Source organism: Mirounga leonina, unplaced genomic scaffold (assembly GCF_011800145.1).
Source record: "Mirounga leonina isolate KUSES-001 unplaced genomic scaffold, KU_Mleo_1.0 Mir_53, whole genome shotgun sequence".
NCBI lineage: Eukaryota > Metazoa > Chordata > Mammalia > Carnivora > Phocidae > Mirounga > Mirounga leonina.
In genome coordinates this window covers 60,782,663-60,798,141 of record NW_023270807.1, presented here as the reverse complement: position 1 = coordinate 60,798,141, position 15,479 = coordinate 60,782,663, and the positions used below count along the sequence as shown (strand labels likewise).

Genomic DNA, 15,479 nt, shown 5'->3' with positions numbered 1-15,479 from the left:
AGAAAATGTTAGTAGACCACTAAGCCCAGTACTAGCCAGGAGCACTCATCCAGTGTGTTTTATTCCCCCTCTTATGAAGTCATAGATATGATTATGCCTGCCGCTCCCTGGAGGTTTGGTGTTAGCTTCACCGAGCAGGTATTGCATGCCAACACTGAGTCCAAACATGGCCAACCGAAATAGACCCCAAAGGGTGCCACTTGGCAGGTGTGGGTACACACTCATTTCTCTTAGACCCACAGCCTGAATCTGTTTTCTATGGCTGGAATATAATGGTTTCAAACTCAGACTTCAGACATGTCAGTTCCTTAAAAAGAGTTTCTCTAATTAATACTCATTCTTAGATTCACGACCATGGGAAAATCTGCTTAAGCCCAATAAAGTATATTTATTTTCTTAGCAGAATTTTAGTCCTATTTGCATGTACAATAATTTCCTTCAACAAAATAGTTTTGTCTTATTTCTAAAGTAATTTATAATCCATAATTTAATAAAGTAAATATAAGGTGTAAAATAAAATAATTCTACCTACACATAATATGTTTGAAGTGAAAGTATTAAAAATAATCAAAGCTGGCTCAAAAGTACTTAGTTATTGTTAGTTGTCTTTTGTATATATTAATTGAAGAAAACTTTGTCATTTTTGCTTCCACAGAACAGGGGAGGGGAGAGGAGTTCAGTAAAGAAAAAGGCAGTAACATTTATTGAATGTCTACTATTTGTCAGAAAAATTCATATATGCCATCTTGTTTTATCTTTACAACCACCCTAGGAGGTTGTTGGAGTCATCTTGCTTTAAAAATGAGGAAATTCAGTCAATTAATTCACATAACAGGGCTGTTAATTAGCTGGGTACCCAGAAGGCAGACCCATTGTTTATTGCCAAGGTAAAGAAAGGGGAGGAGCTTTTTAGAATGTTATGCTGAATTCATTCAGGGGATAGTGAATGCCTCTTGCAAGGGAGGCACCAAACCAGGCACTGGGAGAATTAAATAGATGTGTGGAACTGACCTCAGGGGTTTGGTGAAAGAGGAGTATATGTAGACCTTGGATGCTAGTTGATGCTTCAAGAACTAACTGCTTAGTTCATCTATTGATGTTCATTTCCATTTGTTGATATAATCATTACTGAGAGCAATTATTTTGACCTTGATTGCAGATATCATTATTGGTGAAATTGAAATAATCTTAAACCTTTGAATTTCATTGTTGTAAATATCTTCTATAGCACTGTGACCATATCCATGTTATAGCACAGATCAGATGTCCTCCTAAGTGGACTGCTAATACTTGAGGTCGGGTCATGTTTCATCTATCCATAGTGCTGGGATGCCTTGTCCATGGCCTGACATCTGACAGGTGTTCAATAAATATTTGTTGAATGATTCAAGGTATTGCTGGAGCAAACCATTTAAAAAAATACATAATTAGTCTTAACAATATGAGTCTAAATTAAATTCCAATTAAAAAACTTGTTCTTCCCCTCCCGCTACCTTCTTCTTCTTCTTCTTTTTTTTTCTTAACATATATTGCATTATTTGTTTCAGAGGTACAGATCTGAGATTCAACAGTCTTGCACAATTCACAGCGCTTACCAGAGCACATACCCTCCCCAGTGTCTATCACCCAGTCACCCCATCCCTCCCACCCCACCCCCCACTTCAGCAACCCTCAGTTTGTTTCCTACAATTAAGAATCAAATGGAGATGTTTTTGATATAGAAATTGGTGTATCAGATCCAGAGAAAGTTGGTGATGGCATGAATGCTTACATGGCTTATAGAGCAACAACAAAGACTTCTCTTTCCATGTTCAGTAAGAGTGAATTTTCAGTGAAAAGAAGATTCAGTGACTTTCTTGGTTTGCATAGCAAGTTAGCAAGCAAATATTTACATGTTGGTTATATTGTAGCACCAGCTCCAGAAAAGAGTATAGTAGGCATGACCAAGGTCAAAGTGGGTAAAGAAGATTCATCATCCACTGAATTTGTAGAAAAACGGAGAGCAGCTCTTGCAAGGTATCTTCAAAGAACAGTAAAGCATCCAACTTTACTACAGGATCCTGATTTAAGGCAGTTCCTGGAAAGTTCAGAGCTGCCTAGAGCAGTTACCACACAGGCTCTGAGTGGAGCGGGAATATTGAGGATGGTGAACAAGGCTGCCGACGCTGTCAACAAAATGACAATCAAGATGAATGAATCGGATGCATGGTTTGAAGAAAAGCAGCAGCAATTTGATAATCTGGATCAGCAACTTAGGAAACTTCATGCTAGTGTCGAAGCGTTGGTCTGTCATAGAAAAGAGCTTTCAGCCAACACAGCTGCCTTTGCTAAAAGTGCCGCCATGTTAGGTAACTCTGAGGACCATACTGCTTTATCTAGAGCTTTGTCTCAGCTTGTGGAAGTGGAGGAGAAGATAGACCAGTTACATCAAGAACAAGCTTTTGCTGACTTTTATATGTTTTCAGAACTACTTAGTGACTACATTCGTCTTATTGCCGCAGTGAAAGGTGTGTTTGACCATCGAATGAAGTGCTGGCAGAAATGGGAAGATGCTCAAATTACTTTGCTCAAAAAACGTGAAACTAAGGCAAAAATGATGGTTGCTAATAAACCAGATAAAATACAGCAAACTAAAAGTGAAATAAGAGAGTGGGAGGCAGAAGTACAACAAGGAGGAAGAGATTTTGAACAGATCTCTAAAACAATTCGAAAAGAAGTGGGAAGATTTGAGAAAGAACGAGTGAAAGATTTTAAAACTGTTATTATCAAGTACTTAGAATCATTAGTACAAACACAGCAACAGCTGATAAAATACTGGGAGGCATTCTTGCCTGAAGCCAAAGCCATTGCCTAGCAAGAAAATTTCTGTTACGAAGATCTTGGATGTTTGTTTCAGTTATGCTGAATTCCACAGTGAAATCATTTAAAACCATCTAAATAAACCACTCTATATTTTATGAATTACATGTGGTTTTTTTATATACATATATATGTATATATATATATATATATATATACTCTGACATTTCATTACAAGCTGCATGTCCTGACCCTCTCTGAATTAAGCGGACTGTGGCATGACATTCTGCAGTACTTTGCTGAATTGAACACTACTGTGTCTTAAATACTTACGCTAAAAAGTACACTGCAAGACCAGAAAATTTTACAGTATTTTTTCTTTACAATACATTCTGTAGTGTGTTCACCCTCTTTATGAAGTGAATTATCAATGCATTGATTAATGTTCACTTATACACTCCTATACAGAAATTATGATTTTGTGATTACAGTAATAAAATGATATTCCTTGTGAAGTATTAGTAACAAATTATTTGGGTATGTAAACATGTTCGAGATCTTTTAAAAGCATTTTTAATCACAAGAAATTCTTGTTGCTAGATATACGTAGGTGAGGCTGTTATCCATTAATTTTTTTTAGTTGACAGAAAAAGCTGAACTCTTTCACTATAAATGACTAAATGAAGGTTAAGTTCTCTTCTGAAATCATCATAAACCAAAGAACATTTATCTTTTGATTCTACTCTGGGAAATGCTCTTGTCTCAAGTAAAGAAGAGAATGAATACTTTCCTTTACTTGTTTTACTCTCATCCCTATTACCAGTGTCCAATTTAGGAATTAGGGAAAAAATGTATTTTCGTGCTTCTGTTACAAGTCCTGTGATTTTGCTTATCTTCTATCTTCAAAGTCGACTTGTGTATATTTAATTTATCCTTTGCCTTTTCTGTTTTTCATTTTAAACTTAAGGTTAGATCATCTATGGTCGTAACTGATAATGAATGGTACCATGCTAAAATTCCCCATGATTTGGTGAATAACCGAGGATAACATAAAACACATTAGAAGTAAAATGAAATTTGTCTTTGGCACCCTTCTTACTGATACCGTATCTTGTTCAGATGGCTGTTACCTAATCCTTGATGCTAACAAAAGTTTAAGTTATTACTGGCATCAGAGTTTTCATTTTTTGAAGTGTTCTTCAAGATGCCCCTCTTAAGCTTACCAGCTACACCTCTCAGAGAAGTCAAATATGGTTATGTGTAACTGAGTCAACAAACAATTAATATATCAGAGTATTCTCAGATATGTTTGCTTCCACTTGTTTTAGCTGAAGTTTTAAGCCTACTGTAGGCATTACTGATTTTTAGACTCCTAGAACTCGGAAGAGTAACTAACACATAATAGGTTAATAAGAAAGACTTGATGAACAGGAAAAGAAAATCCTGGAAGATGCAAAATAATATATGCCCCCTTAAGAAGAAGAAACTGGAGCAGAAATAGGACTTCTGTTGCTTCTGTTAGAGATAACTTAGAAACTTTTGAGAAGTGAGCAATTCATAGTAATATATATCACATGCTATCTTGTCCCATTAATACTGAGCAAAATCTACAATGATGTTTTACTATTAACCTCCATCGTTACATTACTTCCAAAGATACAGTTTATACAGTAGGTTAATAACTTAGTTATTCCAGTCAAAATCTTCCATTCCTCTGTGGTATGTTCATCAGAATATTCAGCACCTCCAAATAAAATAAATATTTCCATTCTTGATCAAGCTGAAGAGAGTAACAGATGCTGACCCCATTCCAGTCTTCATTCCTCTTGATAGTCTTCACTAAAAAAGGAATCTGTTGGAAATATCAAGTAAATTATATGAGCCTCTGATAGCTACCAACCTTTTTAGTATCTTCAACACTCAGCCCACCTCCACCTATCAATCTTAACATCTATTCATGTTACTGAAATACTTTCACTCCAGTAAATAGAACAAGGGCATTAATAGTGCTGATAATATAGTCTTTTGTATAGAGCTGATTTTTTTTTTTTTTCTTAAAACAGATAAAGAAGGACTAAGCCTATTATGTGGGATAAGCTGAATCTGGAGTCAGCATATACGTGTTCAGTCTTGCTTCTGGCACTTTGTAACTACGTGACTTTGGCCTTATCACATAAAACTCATCTGTAAAACAAGGGTATAAGACTCCTGAAGTGCCTTTCCACTTTAAAATAGTTTGCTTAAAATACCAAACTTCAGTATCAATATTACTGTATTAGAAAATCAAATTCTAATCAAAATCACCTGTTAATAAAAACAAAACTAGAACAAAAATGTGTGTAAAATTAGGATTTCTAAAACCTAAAAGGATGTTTTCCTGATGGTATTTTGTGATAAGCTATTTTCAACTATCCAGCTCATTTTATACATGCATATGTATTTATACTAGCCTCAGAATACCCTTGTTTAATTTGTTGCTCTTCTTTAAACTTTTTTATTTTATTATCCATATCTAGTAAAGTTTTACAAGTTCTTGTAAAAAAAAAAAATGTTTGGTAGGATTCCCCTGGGAAGCCATCCAGGCCTGGACTCATGTTGGGAGATTTTTGATTACTGATTTAATTTCTTTGCTGGTTATGGGTCTGTTCGGATTTTCTATTTTTTCCTGTTTCAGTTTTGATAGTTTAAATGTTTCTAAGAATGTATCCATTTCTTCCAGATTGCCTAATTTGTTGCCATACAATTGCTCATAATATTCTCTTAAAATTGTTTGTAGTTCTGCAGTGTTGATTGTGACCTCTCCTCTTTCATTCATGATTTTGTTGATTTGGGTCATTTCTCTTTTCTTTTTGATAAGTCTGGCCAGGGGTTTATCAATCTTGTTAATTCTTTCAAAGAACCAGCTCCTACTTTCGTTGATCTGTTCTACTGTTCTTTTAGTTTCTATTTCATTGATTTCTTCTCTGCTCTTTATTATTTCCTTTCTCCTGCTGGATTTAGGCTTTATTTGCTGTTCTTTTTCCAGCTCCTTTAGGTGTAAAGTTAGGTTGTGTATTTGAGACTTTTCTAGCTAATTGAGGAAGGCCTATATTGCTATATACTTCCCCTTTAGGACTGCCTTTATTGCATCTCAAAGGTTTTGGACTGCAACGTTTTCATTTTCATTTGCTTCCATATACTTTTTTATTTCTTCTTTAATTTTCTGGTTGACCCATTCATTCTTTTTTTAAAAAATAGTTTATTTATTTACTCGACAGAGAGAGAGTGAGAGAGAGTGAGTGCAGAAGCAGGGAGAGTGGCAGGCAGAGGGAGAGGGGAAGCAGGCTCCCCACTGAGCAGGGATCCTGATGTGGGGCTCGATCCCAGGACACTGGGATCATGACTTGAGCCAAAGGCAGATGCTTAACTGACTGAGCCACCCAGGTGCCCCAACCCATTCATTCTTTAGTAGAATGTTCTTTAACCTCCATGTATTTGGGGTCCTTCCAAATTGTTTCTTGTGGTTGACTTCAAGGTTCATAGCATTGTGGTCTGAAAGTATGCATGGTATGATCTCAGTGTTTTTGTACCAGTTGAGGCCTGATTTGTGACCCAGTATGTGATCTATTCTGGAGAATGTTCCATGTGCACTTGAAAAGAATGTGTATTCTGCTGCTTTAGGATGAAATGCTCTGAATATATCTGTTAAGTCCATCTGGTTCACCGAGTCATTTAAAGCCCTTGTTTCCTTGTTGATTTTCTGCTTGGATGAATTAGCCATTGCTGTGAGTGGGATGTTAAAGTCCCCTACTATTATTGTATTATTATCAATGAGTTTCTTTATGTTTGTTATTACTTGATTTATATATTTGACTACTTCCAAGTTAGGGGCATAAATATTTATAATCGTTAGATCTTGTTGGATAGACCACTTTATTATAGTGTCCTTTTTCATCTCTTATTACAGTCTTTGGTTTAAAATCTAGTTTATCTGATATAAGGATGGCTACTCCAGCTTTCTTTTGATGTCCATTAGCATGATAAATGGTTCTCTGCCCCCTCACTTTCAATCTGGAGGTGTTTTTGGGTCTAAAATGAGTCTCTTGTAAGCAGCATATCGATGGGTCTTCTTTTTTCTTAATCCATTCTGAAACCCTATGTCTTTTGCTTGGAACATTGAGTCCATTTACATTCAGAGTAATTATTGAAAGATATGAATTTAGTGCCATTGTATTACCTGTAAATTCACTATTCCTGTAGATTGTCTCTATTCCTTTCTAGTCTTTGTTACTTTTAGTCTCTCTTTCCCACTCGAAGAGTCCCCTTTAATATATCTTGCAGAGCTGGTTTAGTGCTCATGAACTCCTTTAGTTTTTGTTTGTCTTGGAAACTCTTTATTTCCCCTTCTATTATGAATGACAGCCTTGCTGGATAAAGTATTCTTGGCTGCATATTTTTCCCATTTAGCTTGTTGAATATATCATGCCACTCCTTTCTGGCCTGCCAGGTCTCTGTGGATAGGTCTGCTGCCAGCCTTATGTGTCTACCCTGGTAAGTTAAGGACCTTTTTTCTCTAGCTGCTTTCAGAAGTCTCTCTTTATCTTTATATTTAGCAAGTTTCACTATGATATGTTGTTGTGTTGACCTTTTTTGTTGATTTTGAGGGGAGTTCTCTGTGCCTCTTGCACTTGAATGCCTGTTTCCTTCCCCAGATTAGGGAAGTTCTCAGCTATAATTTGTTCAACTAAACCTTCTGCCCTTCTCTCCCTCTCTTCCTCTTTTGGGACTCCCATGATATGGATAATATTGTGCTTTATGGAATCTCTGAGTTCCCTGAGTTTGTCTTCATGATCTAATAGTTTTCTTTCCCTCTTCTTTTCAGCTTCATTAATTTCCATAATTTTATTTTCTATATTGTCTATGCTCTTGTCTGCTTCTTCAATCCTCATTGTGATTATATCCAGTCTGCTTTGCATCTCAGTTATAGCGTTTTTTATTTCAGCCTGACTAGTTTTTAGGGTTTTTTTATCTCTGTAATAGCGTTCTCTTCTATGCTTTTTTCAAATGCAGCTAGTATTCTTATGACTGTTGTTCTAAATTCTTATTCACATATATTGCTTATATCTGTTTTGAGCAAGTTCCTGGCTGTGGTATCTTCCTGACCTTTCTTTAGAATTCCTCCATCTTGTCATTTTAGCTAAGTTTCTATCTTTTGCATGTTATGATAGCTTGTTATGTTTCCTGCACCTCAGAGTAATGTTATATTAAGAAGAGATCATATATTGTCCAGGGCCTGGCATTTTATGGAGTGTTTCTGGTGTATGCTTTGTGCACTCTGCTGTTGCATTTTGTCTTCTCTTTCCCATTGATCAGTCCTCTGCAGAGTTCCTCCTTGCTTGCAGTGGGGAGTGCTTGGGCATTTATCTAGGTGTGCTTTGATTTCTTTGTTGAAAGCAGCCTGGGAAAAAAGGAGAGAAGGAAAAGAAAAAGGGAGGGGAGGGAAAGCCTGCTCAAAAAGAGAGGAAGAGAGAAAAGGAAAGGGATGAAAAATCCCAAATAGACAAACTATAAGCCTGATTCCAAAGAAAAAGAAAGGAAAAGCAAAGGAAAAGAAAAGAAAAAAAGAAGCCTGATTCCCCTCACCCCCCACAAAGAGAAAAGGAAATGAAAAAACAAACTAACAAACAAAAAATTATAAACCTGATTCCAAAAGAAAAAGAAAAAGAAAAAGAAATAAAGAATAAGAAAAAAAAAACCCAGCCTGGTCCTATTTCCAACAGAACTGAAGGGGACTTTGAAGCACTATATGATCAGTAGACTTGGTGCATGCAGCATGCTGCCTGTTTTGCTCTTTTGGGGGAGAGGCCTGTTGCGCTGGCTCAGAGTCAATCCTACCCTTGGCAGAAAAATACTTGCCAAGCATAGGGGGACAAGGTTTGATGTAAGTGGCTCCCATCTCCACTGGGAACTGCTCTGTTGCTCTTTGATGTCCAACTGTGTTGGTGGTGGGGTGATGGGGGTGGTGGGGTGTGGGGGTAGTGGGGGGTGGTAAATGGTGCCATCCCACTCTCTCTCTGGGGACATGAGAATCTCACACCTCCCGCTGTTCAGGAAGCCCTCACAGAAAAGCAAAGGCCCTCAGCACGCCTGGCGCCCAGCTCTCCTGCATTTTATCTTTGGTGCAGCTGGGATTCAAAACTCCAAATCTTAAAGGAGCCAAACCACTCGCATCTACCACGCTGTCTCCCTCCAACCATGGAAGTCCTTCTTCCAATCCTCAGATCTTTTTTCTGGGTGTCCCAAGTGATCTGACCTCAATACAGCTGAGTTCAAGGGACAAGAAAAGCCCAGGGTCTCCCTACCTTTCCTCTGTCTTAACTCCTTGATGATGCATATATTTAAATAGAGAGGCAGAGTTTGCTTGTTTTTCCCCATGTACTGAATTATTTTATAAACAGATTTTAGATATAATTTTTTTTGTGTGTTGGAGCATATTACCTGCAAATAAAGCTAGCATACTGTTATCTGAATAATCCTCGTTTAACTAAGTCTGACCTTGTTTTTTGAAAAGAAAACTAAGACTTAGATTTCTTTCACAAGTCCTCCTGGAGTTTCTTTGACTTTTCTTACTTCAGAATAGCATTAACAGTATAAAATTACATAGCTGTGCTTTGTAGGTTGATATTTTTAATATGCTAAAAACCTAAACTCTTATTTCTTTATAATATTGATGTTTGCATACTTATTATTATTTTTTTTTGTAGCCAACATTTGTTGAATCATTCTTATATACTAAGTGTTGCGGCAGGTACATGAATTAGCTCATGATGCCAGCATTAATGCAGAGAAATAAGTACTTTCATTATTCCTACTCTGTTGATGAAGGAACTGAAGATTAGGGAGGTTATGTTGTTAGGGAGGGGCAGATCTAAGACCAAATCCCTGTGTACATGAATCTAGAGTGTGAGGTCTTAATTTCCAGATTGTACTGTGTACTATTAATGAATTCTAGTAGTTACAATGTAAACACAGGAGAGGATTCTAATGTCTTGACATAAAATTACGTGGACAATTAAAATTATTAAACTAAGTGAAAAGTAAGTGTGTGTGATCATTCCAGTTGTTCAATTCAATTTGTACTTTGGCTTATTTATTTATTTTACATTTGTATGAGTCCTTTTCATCTGGAAATACAGTATTTTTGAGAGATACTGAGCAAAGAACCTTGGCTGTTGTATCAGACAAGATGCATTCAACTGCAGACAACATATTTGTTATAACAAAACGGCTTGAAGAATAAAGATATTTATTATCTTCTGTAAGTGGAAGCCTTGAGGAGGTAAAGTGATTCTAATGTTGGACAACTAAATGGCTCAGTAATGTCATCAACAATCCAGATTTTTCCATCTTTCTGCTTTGTCATCCTCAGTGTGTTGGCACTTATCTTCAGATGACCTTCATTGTTTTCAAGATGGCGGCAGCAACTCCTAGTGTCGTTACAAACTCCAAAGGCAGAAAGAAGAATTTTCTCTGATACATCTTGTTTTTAATGAAAAAAATTCCCAGAAGTCCCCCAGCATATCCGTTTCATGTCACTTTTGCTAAACTTTTAATGGACTTAAAACTGACCATTGAAAGTCGGTCACTAGCAGGGAGAAAGGAATGATCATGGCTGTTTTATATTCATTAAGCTTTATCTCCCCATCTGCCCCCCCCGCCCCCCCACCGCCAAGGCTGGAAATGGGTCTAGGCTCTCCTAAGGCACATGACTACCAGAAAGTGAAAAAAAAATCAGGGTTCTTGACAAAGAAGAATTTTGTATATGTGTGTGTGTGTGTATTGGAGTTTGGGTGTGTATGGCTCTTGGATAACAACAAATAATGCCTAAAATAATTCTCTCTGAGCAGGAGGAATCAAATGAAAATTTTATTCTAAGAGAAAATTGTCATACGCACTGAAGTCTAATACCCAGTCTGGGGCAACCGTATTAATATGGCTGTAAGGTTCTAAATAGCTATTAGTGGAGATTTGGTTACAACGAGAACCAGAATAAGGATGATCAAAGATTCTATTATCAGCACTTGACAGTGCCTGATACATTTTAAACAAAGCCCTTTGCTTTCACTATCATTTCTGGCAAGTAGCTTGTCATTGGAGTCTGTATGCATAATCTTCTGCACACTACCTGCAGGTCATGGGGAAAAATGATGAGAGGGGGTCTTTGTCATTGTCATTCATCTATCCATTCATGAAATCAGTGAATAGGGAGGTACTAATAGTTCCACCTAGTTAAACTTATTGTTTTGTAAGTTTTGGAATCTTTGCAAGTTTTGTCCTCTGTTACCACCAATATTGAGAGGTTGGTGTGATAGATTGAAAACCTCAAGGAAATCTTCCAAGCAGTGTGGATGTGGATTTAGTATGATATTTTTCATCCCACGGATACCTGTCATTAAACTTTGCAGATAATATTATCAGTTGCATGCAGAAAGGAATATTGAATAGGAGAAAATGTAGCTTTTGCTTCAGAAACTTATTATTGCTAGCAATAATTAATTACTTTTACAAACAAACTTATAGAATTAATGCAGGGTGATGTACTCCAGTCACTACAGGGTACTCTGATAGAATTTTAAACATGCTTCTGATTTAAATTATGTATTAATTGGTTCAGGCACCAAGTTGAAAGGCCTGGCACTAATGATAAAACCAGGTAAGCAGTCTGATTAATGAAAGGAGCTTAAAGAATTTGCTACAGGAGCTGAAACACTTTGTCTAGTAGCACTAATCATTGTAATTTATTATGGGAAGCTTCTTCCATGGCCCTGAGTCATAGCTGTTATTCCTTCTGTAAGAATGTATTGACTCACATGTTTAAAAATATTGCCCAGAGTGGGGAAAACTGTTTATTTTAAAACTGAAGAAAAGAAAATATTATCCTCCTTTTATTATGAAAACCAAGGATGGGAAAAGTAAGATGGGTTGCACAATGGTATGTGTATCCATATTTGAAAACTTGGTTCCAATTAGAACAATAGATGCTGCATTGGGTTACCATTGCATATAATATTAAAATGTTGAAAAACATTTCATGGTTCTTCCAACAACACTAAATTGTTATTATTCTTATATTGTGAATGACATCATGAAGAGAATGAAGAAACTAAGGGGTGTTTAAAAGGATCTCACAGAAGACAGAACTGGAAGGAAAAGATGGACATCAAGATTGTTCTTGATTTAATTGTGAAGATAAGTAGAGTTTGTAATGTAAACATTTTAAATATATCTTTCTGGCCCCCAAAAATTCCTTGTTAGTTTTTCTCTCTGTATCATCTGATTTAGAGATATACTTCAGCTGTATCTATAAAATAAAATTTTACAGTTGCGTTGATAACACTTTCCAATGTATTTCATGTTTGGGCTCAAGTGGAAGAGTTGGTTGAGAAAGAGGAAGATTGTTTGCCTGATTGTACCTTTGTAGCTGTCCTAGCAATAGACTTGGATCCTCTTGCGCCCCTCTTGCTCTGCATGTTGTTTTTCTTCTCTCTCTCTCTTTCTCTCATACTATTACAACAGTTGCCAGAGTCCTGAACGTTTCTGTCCTTTCTTGACATCCAGTGGGAATCAACTCCCTGGGCTTTGCCTTCACTGGAGATGGAATCACGTTAGCTGACACTGCTAAGCTGCATTTAGTTGCCAGCCTACATCATTCTATTACAGTGAGGTCTTTTAGGGAAAATGTATAAGAATTCATAATAGTGAGGGAACTGTTTTTGGGGAAATTCCATTTGAATGGAATGTGAGTCTTAAAGGCATGGATTAGAAGTCATGAAAAAAAGACGTAGCTAAGATGCTTTGAGTTAGCAAGAACAGACATTTTATGGCGGTGATGGTGCAGCTATTGGTGGTGAGGATGAGCAAGTAAAAAAGAGGGAGACAGATGAAAAGGAAGCAGTAGTCAAGCAACTTTAATAGATGACCAGATGGCCTCAATAACAGGTGCATCTAATATTCTATTTGAATTTTTTTTTCCACTGCTATGATGTCAGCCTATCAGCAGAAGATCAAAAATATCCTAGATGACATCTGAATGACATACTTACTAAATATCTATTTGAGGAGCATCTACAGTATGTTTAGTGGTGCTGGTGGTCATCAGTGCTCTGACCACAGGGCACACAAGCAACAGAGAGGAGCCCTTAAGAGGGCACTGGGAACTCAGGTTGTCTGGCTAGAATAGGGAATGCCTGAAGGTATAAGGTATTCTTGAAGAATGAGTATGAATTAGATGGCTAGTGAAGAAGGAGAAGGATGTTCTCACCAAGGCATGGAGGTGAGAGAAAGTAGGTTGTTCCGTAAAGCAGGAGGGTGGGGTATACTGAATCAATCATGACCCTGATTGTATTAGCTCAGGCTGGTGGATGTGTTCTTGCGTGGCCTTTGCTCTGTGTGTGCCTATGGAGAGAGAGAGAGATAGAGAGAGAGAGATAGAGAGAGAGAGGGAGAGTGGTTTCTTACTCTTTTATAATGCCCCAGTCCTATCACACTAGGACCTCATCTTTATGACCTCATTTAACCTTAACTACCTTCTAAAAGGCCTATCTCCAGATATAACCACATTGGGGTTTAGGGCCTCATTTGCCTCTTGGGGGGATAGAACTCAGTTCATAGCACTGATCATGTTGGATTTGATATACTTTGCCAAGGATTTTTAACTTGAAGCAAGAGCGACCTATTTTTAAAGGGAATTAAATAATGATAACAGCAACATCATAATTATGATTATAATATAATAATAATAATAGCTATGCTTTATTGAGTTCTTCCACATGTGAACTCTGTTTTAACTGGTTTACATGTATTAGTTTTGTTTTGTGAGTCCTCCTAATAACTTTTGGGGTAAATAGTATTACAATCCTGTTTTATATATAATGAAACTTAGCCACAGAACTTTGCCCGAGAACCTTGCCCAAGAACCGGGTTTGAATCCCAAAAAGGCCATGTTGATACTGACATTGATTTATACATTCAGTGCACATAATCTCGAGCTTTATGACATTGCTGAGTTACAGATAGGCCCTCATGAAATTTAAGACCAAATATTAGAAGTAGAGATAGTAGAGAAGTAAGGAAAAATATATGTTTATAATTTGTGATGACAAATGCAAAATGTGTAGAATTGATTGAAAAGAGGAGAGACCAGAGGCAGGGAGACCATTTACAAGACTATAGCAGAAGCACAGGTGACACAGCAAGATGACCAGCATTTAGACCAGAGCACAAGCTAGTAGACGGGGTGTGGGAAGCCGGAAAGGTTTGATACAGATTTGAGAAATAAAATTTTCTAATGTCATTAGGCTCTTTCTGTGTGGTCCTCTGGAATCCTGGGGGTGCAGATAGGGGGGAAGATAAGACAGAGCCTTGTCTGGTTCATATTTTTATTCAACTATGATGTCAGCTGTTTCATGGGAGAAAGGTTTTATCTCTTGCCTAGCTCAAATGGATTATATTTTGATCACATCTCCTATTTTAATATTTTAAAATATCATCTGGGCTTCATTGATTTGTATGTGGCTTCTCTCACTCAGTTTGTTTCAGATACTCTTCCCATCATTAGAATAACCTGTATCTGTGATAGGTGGTCTTTATCATAAAGCAAGGAGGGGGCATCTGTGTTCTAATTTCGTTTGGATGTCTCATCTTCCTGTCAGCTCTCAGCATATAATGTTACAGATTTCCCCACATATAGCCAGACTTAATGTCTTGACTCTAACAGTATTACCTGGGTCCTCATCCATGTTTACCATCAATAGATCAATCATGTAAGTCTTGCATTCTACTAGTAAAAATGGGAAAACAACATATTCTGAAACAATAGGGAGCTCCACTCCTCTCTATGTTTAATGCATATGGAAGGCTAAGAAGACTCAAAGCTGTAACAGGGCATCATCCTGGAGAAAAAAGGAAGAAATACAGTATGCCGTTAGTTCTAACGAGCCATGTCCTCCCTGCAATTGGGTGTTTCTGAGTGGCCACTGGGCATGGATATTACATTTGCTTGCATCATAGAATTGAAAAAGGCAACCCCAACAGCTTTGACTCCAGATTCCCACCACTTAAATGATGAATCCAGAATAACAGCTCCTCTATTTACAGTTAAATCCTTCTCATCAGAAGTAATGACATGGTAACTGACTAAATATGTTGTGTGTGTGTGTGTGTGTGAGAGAGAGAGAGAGAGAGATGGAGGGTGACACATTTCTGGCCACACTGTGAGGCTGGTGTTGCCACTCACCAAGATGAGCTCTTTTGGAGAGGACTTAGGTGTGGGGGGCAACTGGGCAGTCCAGTTTTAGGTCACTGTGAGAGTGAGCTTCCTGTAGAGCAGGAGGAAGCAACTGGATATGTAGGTCCATAGCCCAGGAGAGAAGCTGGGACAGAGACAGATTTGGGCATTTTCAGCGTGTTAGGGAATAGAGCTGAACTTTGGTCTCAATGGATGGGGACTTCTGGAGAAGTGTGAGGAGTGCTGAGGTACACATACTATGAAGGAGTGGTTGCTGATTTTCCCTTGTGATCATCCCACAAATGAAAGCATAGGAGGTGAGTGACACGAAGTCACACTGATTTAGGGTTGAACTTATGGTTTATTTGTTTTAACCCCAGGCACTGATTATGTTTGCCAGAGAGGTTGAAGACCC

General features: G+C 37.5%; 1 protein-coding gene across 1 annotated transcript in view; it reads left to right on the top strand.

Moving 5' to 3' along the window:
- Positions 1-2,961, top strand: part of LOC118001342 (sorting nexin-2-like) — a 34,586-nt gene extending 31,625 nt beyond the window's left edge. Inside the window, exon 2 of the mRNA XM_034991440.1 lies at positions 1,695-2,961. Coding sequence (XP_034847331.1) covers positions 1,695-2,854 — 1,160 coding nt within the window. The 3' untranslated portion in view covers positions 2,855-2,961. The remainder of the gene's footprint in view (positions 1-1,694) is intronic.
- Positions 2,962-15,479: the final 12,518 nt, after the last annotated feature.